This window comes from Physeter macrocephalus, chromosome 9 (assembly GCF_002837175.3).
Source record: "Physeter macrocephalus isolate SW-GA chromosome 9, ASM283717v5, whole genome shotgun sequence".
In the NCBI taxonomy this organism is placed as follows: domain Eukaryota; kingdom Metazoa; phylum Chordata; class Mammalia; order Artiodactyla; family Physeteridae; genus Physeter; species Physeter macrocephalus.
The window spans coordinates 74,453,358-74,474,025 of NC_041222.1; the positions used below are offsets into that span (position 1 = coordinate 74,453,358).

Here is a 20,668-nt window from a genome sequence, read left to right on the forward strand (position 1 = left end):
GTCATGCAATTCCCAAAAGGAAGTCAAAATGCCGTGGTAGTTTCTTGTTCAACAAGAAAAATCAAGCTAGACTGGGAAACATCATCCTGTGCTAGCTGTGCCTAGTTAAGGGCCCCCCAATTTAAAGGCTGTGATCCTAGAATTAGCCCTGATAGCGTAGAACAGACAAACCCAGGGACATTCCCACAGGTCCCAGAGTCCAGCTTATGTGGTGGCAGTTCAGGCTTCCCAGCTCCCTTTCTCTCCTCTTCTCACACTCTTCCCAACTACAAGATGCACTTAAATAGAAAAATACTATACTACTCCCCCGCCTCCCTGCTCACACATGCACACCTATAGGTATGGACTCAAGTGCAGATTCAAGTTGTCTGGATGGGACAGGAGAAATTCTAGAGTCAGAGCTGGGAAGGAACTGAGAAATCATCTAGGTCTACCTCCTCATTTTAAAAAAAGGAGGGACTGTGGCCCAAAGGCAAGGGCATGTCACTTGCTCCTGGGCAAAGCCCCTCAAAGAAGTGCTCATTGGACATCACTAGTGCTACCAGAAACCTGCATATGTAGATCTCTAGGGGCAACATGCCCATCAGAAAGAGCAGGGGTTGGGGGGACAGGATCAGGGAGGAGAGATCTTCTATTTCTGAGTCCTGCATCTCTGCTAAGCGGCAGTAAATGAGAAGAAAGGGAGGGAAAAGAATAGAAGGAATCCCTTAGCAGTGCCAGTTCTGGGAGTTCACCAAGAACAGGTAATTAGCTTTGAGAGTCTGCTGTGGCTGTTCTTGGCAGCAGCTACAGATGCCCACAACTAACCCCTCTCTATCTAAGAAGCTGCCAGGTTATAAGAAGGTGTAAGGGAATTTCCTCTTTTATTACAAATCAGTCCAATATCCCCAAACTTTAGCACTGGGAAGATTCTCTAGAAGGGACGAGCAGGTACCCAAACCTGGTCCCTGAGTTACACCTGCCCCTTATGTACTCAAATCCAAGTGTGGCTGTCAATCTCTTATGAGCCTTTGGGTCCCTTTAGCCTTGAATCAGAATGGAAAGTAGACTTTACTAAACTCTAAGGGAAAACCAAGGGAAATACCCAGGAAAGAAAAAGGGGGACCTTTGTGCACCTCACAAAGCACAAGATTTTGATCCTATTCTATAAGGCTTGTTCTCAGACCCCTTTACATGCTATCGCCCATGTGAGATAGACACAGTCAAGCCCCAGAGGGTTCTCCAACTTCACAGGTACTTCTTAGGTTTCTTGGTTAATTCCTAGACCATAAATTTAAATATGAGAATCAAAGATTTCTAGCTAGAGGCTGTGGACCCTTGGCCAATTCACTTAACGTGAGCTTCAGAATCCTGATCTATAAAGTGGGAATAAGAGAACCTGCTTTGTTGTGAAGAGTAAACTGACTAGCATATAGTACATGCTCAAATATATTGGTTCTGGGGCTCCTTGGAGAAATGGTAGATTCCAGGGCTAGGGCAGGGAAGAGTGTGTGACACCTTATAGTGCCAAAAGACAAGGAGCTGCTCAAAAAATGATGGGGGCATGTCAAAAAGATACAGAAACCAACTTGAAAGAACTCCCAATGGCCATCTGGGATAATTTGAGCAAGAAAATAAATAATGATAGAAATGGATTATAATTTAGCAAATAAAAGAAATATCCATTTACTGTTATAACTAAATAACCAAATAAATAAATTAAAGAGAAAAAACAGCTCTTTCTTACAGTAGCTTTCTAACTAATTAATGTAGAATGATGAACATAGAAAATCTCATCAGGTAAACACCACAGTAATAATTGTTGCAGGTAAGAATCATCAATGGATACTAAAATTAGGCAGCAAAAGTGTGATGTAAACAGGATATTTGCATAGTTTCAAAGTATCTCTCCATAAGATACTTATTACAAAGGGAATAATCATAACTTCACAGTGGAGTAACCTAGCACAAACCACCTTAACTCAGTGATCAAGTTTAACATCACCAGTAATAAGACATATTGACTGATACGATACACTGAGAAGTGTACAACTTCTGTGGTATTCTTGCTAAAAATTCATTATCTCAATCTAATAGTGAGAAAACATTACACAAACCCAAATTCAGAGACATTCTGCAAAATAACTGGCCAGCATTCTTCAAAGGTGTTAAGGTCAAAATCGACAAAAACTGAGGAGACTACAAACCCATGATAACTAAATGTAACATAGAATCCTGGACCCAAAAAAGCACATTAGTGGGACTATTGATGAAATTCAAACAAGGTCTGTAGATAGTTAATAGTATTATATCAATGTTCATTTCCTGATTTAGATTACTATAGTTATGTAAGATGTTAACATTAGGAAGGCTGGGTGAAGGAATGCTACATGTTTATTTCTGTAACTTTTTTAAAATCTAAAATTATTCAAAAATTTTAAACAATAATAAAAAGATGCTGATTCTCTCACCTCTCTCAGCCTCCCAATTTATCCCTCATGAGGGCTGGAAATAATGTGTCTAGCTGGAGATTTCAGTTCTGATCAAAAGGACTTAAATACTGTGGAGGGGCACAAGACAGGACTATGCATCTATAAGAAGGAATGAGGGTCTCTGTACACAGCCATGGAGTGAGCTCCAGGATACTGTTAAGTGAAAAAAGAAAAGTGCTTACAGTATGCTACCTTTTTTTTTTTCCTCCTGAGAAAGGGGTGAATACAAGCATATATATTGGTAGAAAATCATTATCTAAGGGGAGAGAGGTAACAGGATTGAGAGGACAGGGTTGAACACTAGCCTTTTCTGAATGTGGCTTATTTTATAAATTTAACTCAATACAAAATTGGTAAGCTTAAACACACAGAGAAGAATTATTTCAAGTGACTTTGCAACACAGTATTATGACTGTACATCCCTAGTGGGATACAATTTAAGGGTAAAAAGGAAACTGCAAAGAAATCTTAATCTGAATTCAGTAATCATATTATGATTAATATTAACATGATTTGGGTATACATATATATTGAAGTAGAGCAAATACATTATATTAATGTTGTTAGGAACTAAGAATTTTAGCATAAGAGAAAAGGGAGAGAAATATAAATTTTAAAAAGTTAAGCAAAAATCCTGCAGTCTTAATTTTGAATTAATTTATTAGTATGAATCCCTGATATATTTTTACCTTAAAAATAAAAAATCTAGGGCTTTCCTGGTGGTGCAGTGGTTAGGAATCCGCCTGCCAATGCAGGGGATATGGGTTCGAGCCCTAGTCCGGGAGGATCCCACATGCCAGGAAGCGGCTGACCCCGTGGCGCCACGGTTGCTGAGCCTGCACTCTGGAGCCCACGAGCCACAAGTACTGAAGCCCACGCACCTAGAGGCCCAGCTGCGCAACGAAGAGTAGCCCCTGCTCGACGCAACTAGAGAAAGCCGTGCGCAGCAACAAAGACCCAATGCAGCCAAAAAAACCAAACAAAACAAAACACCTATTTCCAAGCTCTGTCCACCAAAAAGGCCTAGAAGCGAGGACTAACAGTGTAAGTACCACTAGCACTCTAAATAGTCTCTAAATACCATTTCCCTCTAAAACCAAGGCTTGTTGAAGAAATGGCTGATTCAAGGTGTGGGGAAAAAAACGTACAAGATGAGCCATTCAGAGACATTCTGCAAAATAACTGGCCAGCATTCTTCAAAGGTGTTAAGGTCAAAATCGACAAAAACTGAGGAGACTACAAACCCATGATAACTAAATGTAACATAGAATCCTGGACCCAAAAAAGAACATTAGTGGGACTATTGATGAAATTCAAACAAGAGTCATACCAGAAAGCCAGGGACTAGTAGGAACATATTTGAAAAGACTCCCACTGGCCAAAAATGTGTAATTTAAGAAGAAGAAGAAAAAAAAAGATGACCATGAGTTTATAATAATATGAAAACAAACAAGAAAATAAACAACAACAACAAACTCATGGTCATGTTTAGGTTACCAGGACATCAACTCATTCTGAAAACTGGTGAGTGAAGGCAAAAAATCAAGCATTTATCTTGCCTCCATTGTATGAATTATATTTCAGGATAATCAGATAGTTGGGGGAAAGTTCTTTCCAGTTAATAAATACAGAAGGAATATTAGAATTAGAATATCACCATTTTGGAATCCCTAACGAAGCAATGGATAAAAGTAATAAGGCTCATTGACAGCTGCTAAAACCATAAGGTGAAAAAGGTTGACGGGAAACACAGTAATGGAGGAATTAGACCGATAACACTTCAAAATCACAAAAAGAGATAATCAGACATTCTGTACCTCCTGATGTGTTCCTATAGAAAGTCTAAGAACTACTCATGAATTATTCTTGCCAAAAAAACAGAACTTAAATCTAATCAAGCCTCTAGATCAGCATTTTCCCAATCAAAATATGTGAGCCACAAATACAAACCATATATGTAATTTTATTATAATAGCCATATTAAAAAGAAATAAAACTAGTCTGTGTAAAATAGAGAACTAATAAGAACCTGCTGTATAGCACAGGGAACTCTACTTAATTTCGCTGTACAGTAGCAACTAACACAACATTGTAAGACAACTATATCCCAATTAAAAAAAAAAAGAGAAAAAAATAAAAGAAATAAAACCAAATGGAATTATATATTATATTAAACATATAATCTTAATTGTATATTATATTAAATATATAATCTTAATTATATATTTTAGTTAATCTGACACATCCAATAATATTTTGGCATGTAATCAGTATGAAGAAATCTTAATGATATTTTACATGCGTCAATGTGTAATTTACACTTAGAGCACATCTCAATTCAGGCTAGCCACATTTCAAGTACCCAATAGCCACATGTGGCTTAGTGGCTACCATTTTGGACAGCACAAATATAAATCTTAACCACTTTATAGAAAATAGAGGATAGAGTACCATGTTAAACATCAACATGCGATGCAGTTAGCCTAATCCAGAATGTGGGAAATCTCACAAGTCAAGTGACTTGAGTTTTCTTCAACAAATACATTAATATTAAAAAAAGAGAGAGGGGAAGAACTGATATGGCATGAAAGAGGAATATCAACCAAAAGCAATCCGAGGATCTTGTTTGTATCTTGATTTGAATAAATCAACTGTAAAATGACATTTATGGGACAACTGGTAAAATTATAACACTTACTGGATAACAGGTATCATTAAATATTTATTTCTTTAGGTATGCAATGGTATTATGTTATATTAAAAAATAAGAGTCCTTATCTCTGAAATACATCATTAAATATTTGCGGAAGAAATGATATGATGACAGGATTTGTTGTAAAATAATCCAACCAGGGGAAGGAAAGGGTTGGTTAGATTTTTCACATGTTGAAGCTGGGGGACAAGTATTTGGGAGGTCATTATACTATTTATTCTACTATTATATGTTTGAAAAAATAATTTTAAGACTTGATGAGAGGGAGAAAGTGTACCTAAGTTAACCATTCAAGCAACTGCAGAGATACTTCTCTGTTCCTAATTGTCAGGGATTGACCAGAGGAAGAGAAGGCAGGGAGAGAAGGAAGAGTTGACGAGAATCTGATTGGGCACCCTTTGTCTCCGTCTCCAACCTTGGAATTCCACTGCCTTATTCCACCCCACCCTCACTTACTTTGGCTGCATGTAAAGAGGGGCAAAATCTCTAAAGAATGATTTTTAGATTAAAGGTTTTGAACAACTTACAGCCAGAAGACTCTGGTTTATTTCCGCACCTTCCATCTTTGTCTGTCTATCTGAGTCTCTGGCATCTGCTGCTCGTTCACTGCCAGCCAAGTCAATAAAAGAGATCCTAGAGAAAAGACACAGCAGGGATGACTTCTTTGGGGCTTTGGTTTATTTTTACATCAGCCAGCATTTTGTGACCCCAGGAAGAAATCAACACTGACCCATCCTCAGGAAAGTAAAAGATATTACTGTCAGCTTTCCAAAAGTATTGCAAGATTCTAATCTGTCAGTTACTGCTGGCACTGTTCACTTAGACCCTTCTGTTGGTTTTAATCATTTGTGAGAAAGTATGACTGAAATTAATTAAACATTCTTCCCATAAGGCTAAATGACCACAATGCAAATCACTTAGGTGACCACTTAGATAATTAAATAGAAACTTCCGTGGGCTGCTTTCCAGCAAACCCACCCCCCCTGCAAAAAAAAAAAAAAAAGAGATTCATTACTCAGAGGTGAGATAGGTTCATCCATCACTGTGGCAGAGTTTGCTAAGATAGCACCAGAGAGGCAATGAATGTACCCAGTTGTCTTACGGCTTCTTTCAAGAAGGATGGATTAATTTTCTTTCTTTCTTTTTTCTTTTTTTGCCTGTAAGCTCTCTGAGATGCATTTCCTACTATTCCTCTGCTGATACTGTTTTTCACGTTAGAAGCAATCAATGTCCCTTTTAATAACGTAGGGTTGACCAACAATAGGTCATTACTTCATGGTTAATCAACTGATGGCACTTTAGTACAATGATTTATTTCAGAGTTAATAACTCTACTGTGTATCCCTGAAATAAAGAACTCCACAGTGGCAGGATGCCCTGTTGTTGACAACACATATTTCAAAGTCACGTTAGGGAAAGGCAGACAATGCGATTCCCTGCGTATTTCCAGCTCACCTGCCAAATGTCCTCTTGGCTGAATCTTTGATCTCAATTTGGATGATAGCATGAGAGCGGGAGGAGTCTGCATTAACTCCAGTGGCCCCAGTGCTGCGCTCCTTGCTGCCCTTCAAGATCACCTGAAAATAAAATCCACAGGGTGACTTCTGCAAGGAGTAAACAAAGCCCTCTGGCTCCTAAGAGTTGGCTGAGAGCAGTAGAGACCAGACATATAGCTTTGTCAGTAGACTGCAGTCTTTTCCCTCTATGAGGAAAGCTGCCTAAACTCTAAATCATACAGAATAAGTACCCAAGAGCAATGAAAACAATGTGGAATACTAATCTTGGGGGAGAATATTCAATAGCTCAAGAGCTAATTTACTTCTTGATCTCATATACTCTTTTTAATATCTTTGATGGATTTATCCTGACTAAAATCCCCAGGGCATAACTTGGCTCCAAAGTAAGATCCCATCATACCCATCTGTCATAGTAACCGAAGCAAAGGACAGAAATGTGCATCACAGAATGAATGATCACGTCCACCTGTTCCACCACGATGCAGTCATAAAGGAGACCAGGACTGATGTGTGGGAACATGGAAGTGATGAGTTATCACAATTGCCATGAGCCCATGATTTCCCTTGAGACCACTGCCCCTCCAAATGGGAGTAAAGGCTAACTTGGGTCCCTTTGGCCACAAAGGAATGGGGGAGAAGAGGTGAAGCCTCAGGAATGGCCTCAAGCCACTGAAAACACAGCCATATAAGAATATCCTGGGGGCTTCACTGGTGGCGCAGTGGTTGAGAGTCCGCCTGCCGATGCAGGGGACACGGGTTCGTGCCCTGGTCCGGGAAAATCCCACATGCTGCGGAGCGGCTGGGCCCGTGAGCCATGGCCGCTGTGCGTCCAGAGCCTGTGCTCCGCAACGGAGAGGCCACAACAGTGAGAGGCCAGCGTACCGCAAAAAAAGAAAAAAAAAAAAAAGAATATCCTGCCCTGATTTGGGAGAGTGTTGATTACTGAGAATCAAAAAGGTGAAGAACTTTAAAAATATGTGACAGAATCTTCACAGTAGCCTAAGGTGAGGTGAGTATGATTATTATGCCCAATTTACAGCTGAGGAATAAATTCAAAGGTTGATTGGCTCACAAACAGCTGTTTTGTGGCAGAACCAAATTCCATATCTAGTATGTCTGATTCCAAAGCCCATGTAGTTTCTACTACACTGTGGGGCACTTAGGACAAATTCATCTATTTTGCAGTGAATTAGACTAAGAAAGTCCTATCTAATTTTTTTCTCAATCTCTCAGAAGTTTAATTTTTATCATATTGAACATAGCTACAGTTTCCAGATTAAGAGTCCAAAAGCTGACAGAGTCAAACCTTCAACAATAGTCCATAAAATATCTTAACAAACAGGGGTAGGTACTTTTAAAAAAATTAACTAACTAATAATAAATTCCTCCATGGCCTAAGCAATAGTTATGTCTCTAAAGATTATCAGTGAGATTCAAAATTGTATTTTAGAATCAAATTTTAAATGCACTCATTTTGTATATAGCTTGCTAAAAGTTTAAAGGGACTATCTAATGAATCCTTTTGTAAAGAGCAGAAATTGTTAATTTACAAAACTGAATTATCAACTGCATGGAGAGCATGTTGCTGCTAATCAGAAATCAGAAGAATTAGAGCAGTAATCCCTTATACTGGGTGTGGCAACTGCCCCCCAAAAAAGCACTGATAACTAAACCTGGATGCTGGCTAGGTCACTTAAGGCCAAATCTATGACTGAACCATCTAGTTTGTCTGCCTATCTATCCATCCATCCATCCATCCATCCATCCATCCATCCACCCATCCATGCCTCGCTGCAAGCCTTGCCACATCTTAGTTCCCCGGCCAGGGATTGAACCCGGGGCCACTGCAGTGAAAGCACAAAGTCCTAACCACTGGACCGCCAGAGAATTCCCATGAACCATCTAGTTTAAATGCACTTTTTCATCCTGGCCTCTCTCTATCACTCTGATTTCATACTTTCATAGATTACAATGCAATGATGAGGGATTATTTTAGATTTGCATTAGTCTTTTTTATCAAACATCTTTTTCATTAGAAAAGAAAGACATGCTTACTGGGGAAAACTTAGAAAATACAGGAAAAATATAAAGAAGAAAATATATACCTTCCATAACCCCAGAGTTAACAAGATTCTGGTGCATTTCCTCCCAGGGTTTTAGGGGTCTCACAGCTCTTTTGATATATACATATATATATGTCTTTTACAAACCCCATGAAGAGACAGGGGAGATCTTTTAAATGCCTACATTTGTGAACTTGTAAGCAATATGCTTGATGGATAAAGGAACGATCACAGAGAAGTTAAGTGGCTTATCCAAGGTCACATAGGCAGAATATGGTCAGGCTAGGGATAGAAGCCAGGTACCCTCTGCCACATGTAATCAATGATGCTACTTGTGCTGGAATCTGATGAGAGCTCAGAGAGGCCTCAAGGCCATACCTAGTCAGGAACTGTGGATACTGACAGGAAGCTCAAGGGGTGACCTTGTGGTTCATCCCCAGGGGAATCAAGAAAGACTGTCTCCTGAGGTTCTATTATAGAGTTTTATACTTGGCTTTTCATTGTGCCATGATGTACTAGATACCTGTGAGTGCGTCTCAGGAAATCTAACATGTTGAGGTGACTTTTCCTGACTAAATGCCTTTTAGAGAAGACATGAAGGAATTTCTGGTCCATGGTCCAGTTTCCTCAGCTTCAGTAACAGTCTGCAATCACCATGTTTTTTTCAGAAACTGTGGTATAAAGCAGCTGAGCTCTGAGGGTAAAAATGAGGCAGTCTGTGAAGATCATTAGATAGACTTTTGTAAATGATATACAACTCAAGTGTAGCAGTTAAGAGTGAAATCTGAAGTTAGACTGTCTGGGTTTACATGCCAGCTCTCACAATATGGTTGTTTAAACTTTTGCATTGTGAGAACTTTTACAAATCACTTAACTTTTCAGGGCCTCAGATTCTTATCTATAAAATGGTAATTTCATAGGTCTTTTGAGGACTAAAAGAGATAATACGTAGTATGTAAAGCACTTAGTACTACGACTGGCATATCATATGTTCTCAATAAATATTAATTAAAGAAAATATACTAAAGAACTAACATCTTTTTTAAAAAAATGTATTTATTTATTTTTGGCTGCGTTGGGTCTTCGTTGCTGGGCGTGGGCTTTCTCTAGTTGCGGTGAGCAGGGGCTACGTTTGTTGCAGCGTGCGGGCTTCTCACTGCAGTGGCTTCTCTTGTTGCGGAGCACGGGCTCTAGGCACGCGGGCTTCAGTAGTTCTGGCTCGCAGGCTCTAGAGCGCAGGCTCGGTAGTTGTGGCGCACGGGCTTAGTTGCTCTGCGGCATGTGGGATCTTCCTGGACCAGGGATCGAACCCGTGTCCCCTGAATTGGCAGGCGGATTCTTAACCACTGTGCCACAAGGGAAGTTCCAAGAACTAACATCTTTGTGTAAACTTCCAAAACTTAAACTATTCTTTTAAAAAATGTAGGGACTTCCCTGGTGGTCCAGTGATTAAGACTCCATGCTTCCAGTGCAGGGGGCATGGCTGCGATCCTTGGTCAGGGAACTAGGATCCGCACAGCAGCAAGCGAAGCTTCATCTGCCGCTCCCCATCACTCACATTACGCATTATCACCTGAACCGTCCTCCCCCCACCCCCCCCATCCATGGAAAAACTGTCTTCCATGAAAGCGGTCCCTGTTGCCAAAAAGGCTGGGGACTGCTGCTTTAGACAAATCATGTTATGTGAGTAGTAAAACGGGGACCTGCTACAATAGAAAGTAGAGACAACTATGGAATTCTGTGGCACTGGGAAATATTCAGGGACTTATTAATAAGAATAATAGACATGACAAATTTAACTAGCATCACAGTAAGCATTATATGTATATTATCTCATTTCCTTCTCTGTCACACAACCCAATCGTCTGCTAACATCCACATATTTCGGGCTCAGAAAGGTAAAGGATGTGCTCAAGGACACACGGCACTGGGACCCAGCTCCATCCAGACTTTAATCACAAAGCTTCCTGAACCAATACCAAAGACAGGCTATGAGCACTTCAGTAGGATAGGCACTGTGTATAGACTAAGTCTCTATCACCGGCATACAACTGAGGCTTATCTAGGCAAAGCTCTTACTCTGTGGGCCTCTGCTACCAACTACAGCCAAGGCAATGTTAAAACACAAAACAGATTTATTAGAAGTTCAGGAATGGATACCTATAAGTACATGAAATGTCTGTAGGAATGACTTAAAAGCCCAAAAACCTCTACAAGGGAAAAAATGCCCATCATTTGCCTGACAAGCAAAACCTTGATTCCAAATCTGGTTGCATCAGCAAGTCCTCTGTAAAGGCAGGGAAGTCCTGGTCCCTGCATTGGTAAAACCAGGTAATAAAATACACCTGGAAGGAGAAACTTCTTGGAGGAAGGACAATCCTGTGTGAAAAATGAAGCTGCCAGTTGTGCAGGCAGGTAACAAGTAGCCATGGCTGAGTGAGCCTGAGGGTGATCTGCGATGGTGACATACATGAAGATGACACCTGAGGGTGACACTTGAGCAAACACATAGGTGATACCTGAGTGAGTGTGAATGGTGACACCTGAGAGAGAGTGAAAGTGTGACACCTGAGTTAGCAAGTGCTGTTGTTTCAAGTCAGTAAATGTTTATGAGGGTAACCATGTCAGATATCCATAATTTATATCAACTTTCCACCTTGATCTCAGCTGGCTTCCTTCTTGTACACCTCGTATGTATTACAGACTGAGGGTATCAATGGCAATAATATGTTCACTAACAAGAAACTTCTGCTTGTCTTAGAAAACACATCTTAGGTTAGAGCAGTGCCATAAACTCTTCCAGGGTGAGAGTGATTTGACACCAGATTGCCCACTAACATAGTTATGACCCATAGCCAAGGAAAAGGGACTTCCTTTTAGTGTTTGATCCTTTCCCATTCAATTGGTCTAATTTCCAAGGACAACAGCATCATGAGGACCAACTCTCCTGAAACTCCCAGCCAAATGAAGGAATGACTAGGGGAGGTAGGGGCAAGAGCACCACAGGGAATAGGTGTATAAGAAACAATTTCCTCAGGACTCTGCAGTGGCGGGAGCTCTGGACAGGTTAAGAATGGTCAACAGCCTCAGAAGAGCCCTTCAACATGTCCCACACACTTTTGTTCTGTGCCTGCCCTTGCAGTCACTAGAAAGGGGCTCTTGGCTCTTAGGTGCCTGTCTAAAACAGCCACACTAAGATGCCATCCTTGGATTTTGGGTACCAGGATTCAGGAATCTGATAATCACATAAATACAAGGTTCCAGCCCTTAAACAAAATTTACCTATTTGTCCCAAGAAAAAGAAACTGTTAGAAAAAGACACGTATTAATGGTGGGCCACCTTGCCATTTCACACACCCAAGTCCCTGGAGGGATGTACTGTGAAGCTGTGCTAAAGGTGGGTATTGTCAAATACCCAGCCTGTCCTTCGAGCCTTCTCCCTTTGACTCTAGCCAGGCTTGTTGGATATGCTAGCATGACTATGATGGCTGCATGTTAGAATCACCTTGGGAGCTTTTAAAATAATACCCACCTTCATACATTGCTGCTGGGAATATAAAATGGTGCAGCCACTTTGGAAAACAGTTTGGCAGTTCCCCAAAAAGTGACTCAGCAATTCCACTCCTAGGTACATAGTCAAGAAAACTGAAAACGTACGTCCACACAAAAACCTGTACCTGAATGTTCATAGCAGCATTATTCATAATAGCCAAAAGGTTGAAACAACCCACATGCCCATCAACTGATGGATGAATAAAATATGGTATATACATACAACAGAATATTATTCGGCCATAAAAAGGAATGAAGTACTGATACATTCAACAACATGGATGAACCTTGAAAACATTATGCTAAGTGAAAGAATGCAGAGACAAAAGGTTGCATATTGTGTGATTACATTTATATGATATGGCCAGAATAGGTAAATCCAGGGAGATAGAAATTAGTGGTTGTCAGGCACCAGGCACAGGGGAAATACAGAGTAACTGTTAATGGTACAGGGTTTCATTCTGGTGTGATGAAAATGTTCTGGAATTTGATAGTGGTGATGGCTGTACAACTTTCTGAAAATACTAAAAAAAAAATCACTAAATTATATATTTTTAAAGGGTAAAAAAAGCAGATTTTAAAATACCTTTGGAATGATACACAAAAAACTAAAAAATATATTAGTTGCCTCAGGAAAAGGGAATGGAAGGAATATTTTCATTGTACTTTCTGGATTTTGAATCCACGTGAAGGTATTACCCATTAAAATTTTTATTGAAAATAGAATATTTCTCTCCAGCAGCCTTTACCAGAGCCCACTACCATAAAAATACACATTAGCAGCTTTTGAAACTGGCTCAAAAGTATCCTCTCATGCATTAGGCTCTCCCACATGCCTTACTTCCCACTATCAAGGCATTGAGACAACAACCTTGTAGAGAAAGGAGCCAACCTCTCAGAGGAGGATTCATATTTTATAAATGTGAAATGGTATGTTTGTCATCACCCTTTGCCTAAATCTGAGTCCTTATATTTGCGAGATAATGCAAAATGAAGTCTTCCCTGATACTTAGGCTGCTACAGTGGGGTAGTAAAGGAGGAAGAATTACCTCTAAGAGAAGCTCCACACTATCCACCTGAAGTTCTCGCAGTCCCACTATCTGTACCACATGCTTGCTATCTTCTCTTGCGAAGAGCCTGCGGATGCAAGAACATGGTTGGTTTGGCAGAGCTTCAGTAACAGACTCCCCAGAACCCAACCCACCCCTCCCCATTAAGTAGCAGTTTTGCTGTTTGTGTGGGATCCATATGCATTCTCCTCCCCGCAACCCCACACCTCCTGATTCCAGCCCCAGGCTTCAGAGGCAGTCTTTGATTGTTTTAAACAAATCAGCATCTTTGGCTACAATGAATAGAATGAGCATTTAACCCAGACCTATGCCAATCAGTGGATGGTGTATTCCTGGCTACAGTGATTGGTTCAGGAGTGGATATGGGATCTTTGCTGGTCCCATCAAAATAAAGTCCTAGTCTCTGGTTGTTAGGTGCTCTCTTTTTCTCTCTAGAAGTGAAAGCATGTGGCCCTGGGAGCAGTGGCAGCCATTCTACATCCACAAAAGAGACAGTTTTGGAATGAAGCTAATACCACGGAAGGTAGAGCAGAGAAATGCAAAGAAACCGGGTCTTTATAACATCACTGAACTGCTAGAGTAAAAAGACCCTAAGGCTTGACTATCCTCTAGGCTTTCTAGTTATACGAGCCAATGACTTCCCTAAATGCATAAGCCAGTAAGAGTGGGGTCTTATTTTACTAAATATTTGCAACATAAGGAGTCCTGATACATTTTCTAAGGAAGCAAGGAAGAGCTGGTGTTGCAACTGAAAGCCTCAGGCCTGCGTGTAACAAAATGAATGGTTATGGTCTACCATCATCACTGAACCAGATCCACCAAGGGGCATGTATTGAATCTATCAAAGACTCTAAGATTATTTTCTCCCTTAATAAGATACTGATTACCAAATAAAATAAAATAAAATAATAATGGAATTTCACTTCACAGCCAAAAAAAGATTTTCTCAAAAACTTTTTTTCTCCATCTAAACCTTACCCCAAGTTTCGATAGGAAAACAGCCTCACCAATGCCCATGATCTCTCAGAAGACAACTCTATTGGAACAGTTAGGCTTCTGGAATAAAAGAAGGATCTAGCTTTCAGAGCCTTCACATCACTCCTGAACATACTTCCCAGGCCCCAGAAAAGTTCCTAATGAATAACCTAAAATGCACTGCTGTATTTTTAAATCATAGAAGCAAGAAGTATATTTTTATCACCTTTTATGCAAAGGTAAAGACAACTTATCTTCTACTTTAAAGAGTTAATTTTAAGATCTTTAAACTTTGGTTTCTAGTCTAAGAGGTAGACTGAGCACATATAATTCTATCTACCTTTGACAAAGCCCCTCTTATAGAAAATATATTTTATTTTGAAAACAACAGGATAAGTCATAACAGCTCTAAACAAACAAGAAAGAGTATTATCAATGGAGCAGGACATTTCAGAAGTCTCAGAAAGCTAGGAAATAAAGAGATATTAGCCAATTAACCAGAGACATAAAAAAACCCCACAAAAACCCAAAAATCCCACAGCGCAAGACACTTGCAGAATAAGTGTGGGTATTCCCTAGTGAGCCCTACAGAAGCTTTAAACCCAGGAGTTAGCGTATTCCCATCCCCTTGGCTATAATTAAAGAATGTAGAAATAACAGGACAGTGTATCGGGGTCATTCACTAAAGAACTGCACTCAAAAACAGCTGGATATCCTGACTGTCCCTTCACAAAAAGAAACAAAACACGCACGCACACGCACACACACACACACACACACACACACACACACACACACACACAACAGTGGCTTTTATTTTCATGCTAACTGTTCTTTAAAGGAAGTGGCCATTCTGACTGGAAAGGGCTCCTAATAAGGGTATTGAGGCTTGAAAGAGAAGCTGTGATGGAGCTAACTTGAGGCTTCAAAACCAACACAGAGAGAGTAGAAAAGAAAAGGAAGTCTTCCCCAAAGCAACCCCAAAGTAGCAACCTTCTTTAACTGGCAAATGTGTCATGACTGAACCCCCAACACCTGTACATTCTCTGAATTGTGGCATACTGAAGGTCCCTTTTTTGTTGAAATAGTCCACAGGATGGTGGCCTGCCTAAGCCCACTCCAGTGACTTCTCCAGTTATGCTACTCAATACTCTAGTGCCCCTCTATGACGGGGGCCGCCCTATCATGCTCTCCATGAACTGGAGCTGCTCCTCCACCCCTACTCCCCATTCCAGTGCTTTCCTGGAGCACATGAAACTTGCATGACCTTCTGGACAGCTCTGTAGGGGCTTAGATATCTTTGCTGGGGGCTAGTGTCTTTCACTGATTTGGTTTCCCCAGACTTCCACCATGCTCAGCCTCAACTCACTCCTCTTCACCTGGTGTGGCTGCTCCCAACATGTCTCAGGTTTGGTTAATTCTGTCCTGACAACCTCTTATCCTTCCACTTCCCGTTCCCTCTCTCTCCTCCCTGCTCTCCCAGTCAGTTGATACCTCCACAACTTTGTGGCCTCCTACTCAGTTAAAATCATCTGTTTCAACCTAAACAAAACTTTATGCCAGAAAAATACAATAGGGATTTAAAATCAGTTACTGAATGAATACATTTCCAAAGTACTGTATTATGTTGCAAGGGCAATAGGTTAAGCCTTATAAGAGTTAATGTGAAGAAAAGATTTTCTTTTCTTTTTTTGATATCAGAAAACTATCATTAAGTTTACCCTAAGATTACTGAGAAGAAAAACAGGAAGTGGGAAGGAAACATTATAGTTCTTCCAGTGTAATAATAGGTCAAAAGAATAGGAAGGGATTTAAGTATATGTTGCTTTCCTGACTTCCTGAAATTATAATCTTTTTCACAGACCAAAATAAAAGGGATATAGTTTTTTGATGAGCATTAGGATACTGATCACTTAAAAAATACTAATGGAAGGCTAATTTATATTTTTCTCTAGCTGAACTGACAGTTTGAAAAAAATATGCATCTGATTCAGGAGACTCTCATTTCACAAAAGGGCATTAGTGTACCAAAGCCTCTCATTAAATCCCATGATTCAGTGGGACTCTGGCTTAAAACAATAAAGAACAGATTTACAGTTTCCGACTCATATCCAATACCTTTTTCTTCTATTTAGGAGGTCATACAGCTGTCCACAGTAGATTTCATAGAAGCTGATCCACACAAAACAGTGCCTTCTTGGCTGGGACACTTCTAGTTGTCTGAAGATATCTTTGGCAGCCAGAGCATACAGTCCTGGGTTCTGATGAGTTCCTATCATGGTATAGGTCTTTCCAGCACCTGTCTGTCCATATGCGAAGCAAGTGGCATTGCCTCTGGAGGAAGAATCATTTGTATTTACTTTGAAATATTAAGAGAAATGCTAATCTACACACAGATTTTTAAATGACAAAAGTCAGGTGGAAAAAGAATCCTTGACAAAATTCAGCTAGAAAATATAGAGCCCTTTAAGGAGAAGAGGGCTTTACATTATAAAAACAAGGGAGGAGGTAAAAAATTCTCAAAGCAGTACATGAGTTTTTTTACTAGGAATTTTTTTGGAACTGGTAAGACCATAAGACAATTCTAGAAAATAAGGAAACAAAGACCTCATGTTAGGTGCTTTAGAGGATCCTAGAGAAAAAAAAATTGTGTTAATCCTGAAAGATAAGTTTGGTGAAAGAAGTAATTGAGAATTAAATACAATAAATAATAGAAGATCATACGATAATCAGGATGGTAGTGACCACTCATATGAATACTAAGGAAGTTTAGACAGAGGTAAAATCAATTTAAGTAAAATATTTGAAGGACTCACAAAAGAGATCTTAGGGCCTCAGTTTTCACTTTCATTGATAAATTACTGGACTACTTGATTTCCAAGATCCCTTCTAGCCCTGATGTCCTATGATTCTAAGTGGGAGTCACTATTCTTGCATGTGGATACGTGTATGTACACACAACCTGTATGAGTGTGAAAAACTGCAAAATAAGAGGTGGACAGAAGAGTTGGGAGGCCAACATGCCAGCCAAAGTATGTTTTAGGAGGAAATGAGGCCAAGATTACCTGAGTACTGTGAGGTCCTATGTACTGTGTAGCCCTAGTACTATGTAGTACTAAGTAGAGAGTGAACATAATGTTATGCAGTAAGTAGCTATGCAGACTCTTGAACAGGAATCACATGGATTAATGATAAAAGTAGCTACTTGCAGCAAGAAAAAAATTCTATGTATGCCCACAGGGGAGGGAGGCTGGAGGTGGGCAGAGAGATTAATACATAGAAAGGACATGAAGCCAGATAGAAACCAAAGAAAGAATGATATGAAAAGAGCAAAGTAACCATGGAAGTGTGAGAATCAAGAGATGGGAGCTAATCAGATTTAAGCTGTTTAGAAGCAGAGACCGGTTACTCCTTGTGTTTTAAACCATGGCTCCCAGTGGCAGAGACACAGTTAGGAAAAGAATTACAAGAGGAAAATTTGAACACACTGAAGAAGAGCTAGCAAAATGAGAATAATAAAGAATAATATCCACCTTATCTTCTGAACATTTTCGTGATGAACTTTAAAAAAAAAAAAACAGATGAAGAAAGCTCTTATTACACTGTACAAGAACTAACCTAATAATTTCACCTAACTTGCAATTCTCTTTTTATTAATGTCTTAACATTCTAACTTATTTTAGAAACTTGCTCTCTCAAAAAGCACTCCCTAAATTTGGTGCACAGGAATTGAACCTGAAAGAGATTTCACTTCTTAAAAAAATTTATTTTAATTAATTAATTTATTTTGGCTGCACTGGGTCTTAGTTGCGGCATGAGGGATCTTTTACTTGTGGCATGCAGACTTCTTAGTTGCAGCATGTGGACTTCTTAGCTGTGGCATGTGGGCTTCTTAGTTGTGGCATGCAAACTCTTAGTTGCGGCATGCAAACTCTTAGCTGCAGCATGTGTGCAGGATCTAGTTCCCCGACCAGGGATCGAACCCAGGCCCCGGCCGTTGCGAGTGTGGAGTCTTACCCACTGGACCACCAGGGAAGTCCCCAGAGACTTCAGTTTAACCTGCTCATGGAAAAAAAAAAAAAGTAACTTCTACACAACAACAATAAAGACAACACAGGGAATTCCCTGGTGGCACAGTGGTTAAGAATCCACCTGCCAATGCAGGGGACATGGGTTTGATCCCTGGTCCAGGAAGATCCCACATGCCATAGAGCAACTAAGCCCATGCACCACAACTACTGAGCCTGCACTTTAGAGCCCACGAGCCACAACTACTGAAGCCCACGTGCCCTAGAGCCCACGCGCTGCAACAAGAGAAGCCACTGCAACGAGAAGCCCGCGCACTACAACGAAGAGTAGCCCCCACCCACTGCAACTAAAGAAAGCCAGCGGGCAGCAATGAATACCCAACACAGCCAAAAATAAATAAAAATTAAAAAAAAAATTAGGGACTTCCCTGGTGGCTCAGTGGTTAAGAATCCGCCTGCCAATGCAGGGGACACAGGTTTGAGCCCTGGTCCGGGAAGATCCCACATGCTGCAGAGCAACTAAGCCTGTGCACCACAACTACTGAGGCTGTGCTCTAGAGCCCACAAGCCACAACTACTGAGCCCGCTTACCACAACTACTGAGGCTGTGCTCTAGAGCCCACAAGCCACAACTACTGAGCCCGCTTACCACAACTACTGAGGTTGTGCTCTAGAGCCCACAAGCCACAACTACTGAGCCCACGTGCCACAACTACTGAGGCTGTGCTCTGGAGCCCACGAGCCACAACTACTGAGCCCACGTGCCACAACTACGGAGGCTGTGCTCTAGAGCCTGCGAGCCACAACTACTGAGCCCGCGTGCCACAACTACTGAGGCTGTGCTCTACAGCCCACGAGCCACAACTACTGAGCCCGCATGCCACAACTACTGAAGCCCACATGCCTAGAGCCTGTGCTGTGCAACAAAGAGAAGCCACTGCAATGATAGTCCCACGCACCGCATCAAAGAGTAGCGCCCGCTCACTGCAACTAGAGAAAGCCCGCGAGCAGCAACTGAGACCCAACACAGCCATAAATAAATAAATAAATTTATTTTAAAAATAAAAAGACAACACAAAAAACAGGCAAATGAAGATATCTGAATGGCCAATAAGTACATGAAAATATGCTCAGTATCATTAGACACTGGGGAAATTAAATTTAAAAATACGAGGAAATTCCCTGGTGGCCCAGTGGTTAAGACTCTGCACTTCCAATGCAGGGCGCCCGGGTTAGATCCCTAGTCAGGGAACTAGATCCCACATGCCACAACTAAGAGCCTGCATGCTGCAACGAAGATCCAGCATGCCGCAGCTAAGACCCAGCACAGACAAAATAAATAAATAAATATTTAAAAAAAAACCCATAATGAGATACAGTTCCATTAAATTGGCTAAAATAAAAAAGACTGACAATATCAACTATGGTGAGGATGCAGAACTGCAATTCTCATACATTGCTTCTAGGAGTATATAACCGTGCATGGAAAATCGTTTGACACTTTCTTATAAACATACACCTATCCAATGACCCAGCAATTCCATTTATAGGTTTTTATTCGAGATAAATTAAAAGATGTCCATAAAAAGACTTGCATAAAAATGTTCATACAGCTTTATTCATAATACTCCAAAACTGGAAACAACAACCCAAATGTCCATTAACAAGAGAATGGATAAAAAAATTGTGGTAGGGCTTCCCTGGTGGCGCAGTGGTTAAGAATCTGCCTGCCAATGCAGGGTACACGGGTTCCAGCCCTGGTCCTGGAAGATCCCACATGCCGCGGAGCAACTAAGCCCGTGTGCCACAACTACTGAAGCCCGTGAGCCTAGAGCCCGTGCTCCGCAACCAGGGAAGCCACTGCAATGAGAAGCCTGTGCGCCGCAACAAAGAGTAGCCCCCACTTGCCGCAACTAGAGAAAGCCTGCACGCAGCAACAAAGACCCAATACAGACAAAAATAAATAAAAATAAAAATAAATTTATTAAAAAACCCAACATTATGCTATGCAAAAGAAGCCAGGCATAAGATATATATTGTAATGATTCTGTTTCTATGACATTCTAGAACAGGCAAAACTAATCTATAGTGACAGAAAGCAAGTCAGTGGTTATATAAGACCTGGGGGTGAAGGTGGGAGGATTAACTAAAAAGGGACACAAGAGAACTTTCTGGGGCGATGGAAATGTTCTATATCTTGTTCCAGGTATTGGTTACTTGGATACGTGCAACTATCAAAACTCATCAAACCTGAGTGCTTCTTAAGATCTGTGCATCTT

The 20,668-nt window shown here is 40.6% G+C and overlaps 1 protein-coding gene across 4 annotated transcripts in view; it reads right to left on the reverse strand.

The window, feature by feature from the left end:
- The window catches only part of KIF24 (kinesin family member 24), a 62,834-nt gene that overhangs the window by 12,008 nt on the left and 30,158 nt on the right, over positions 1 to 20,668 (reverse strand). For all 4 annotated transcript variants that reach the window (XM_055087246.1, XM_007100737.4, XM_007100735.4 and 1 more), the window contains 4 exons: positions 16,480 to 16,695; positions 13,366 to 13,453; positions 6,640 to 6,761; positions 5,712 to 5,817 (listed from right to left, as the gene is read on the reverse strand). In XM_055087246.1, coding sequence (XP_054943221.1) covers positions 5,712 to 5,817; positions 6,640 to 6,761; positions 13,366 to 13,453; positions 16,480 to 16,695 — 532 coding nt within the window. The remainder of the gene's footprint in view (positions 1 to 5,711; positions 5,818 to 6,639; positions 6,762 to 13,365; positions 13,454 to 16,479; positions 16,696 to 20,668) is intronic.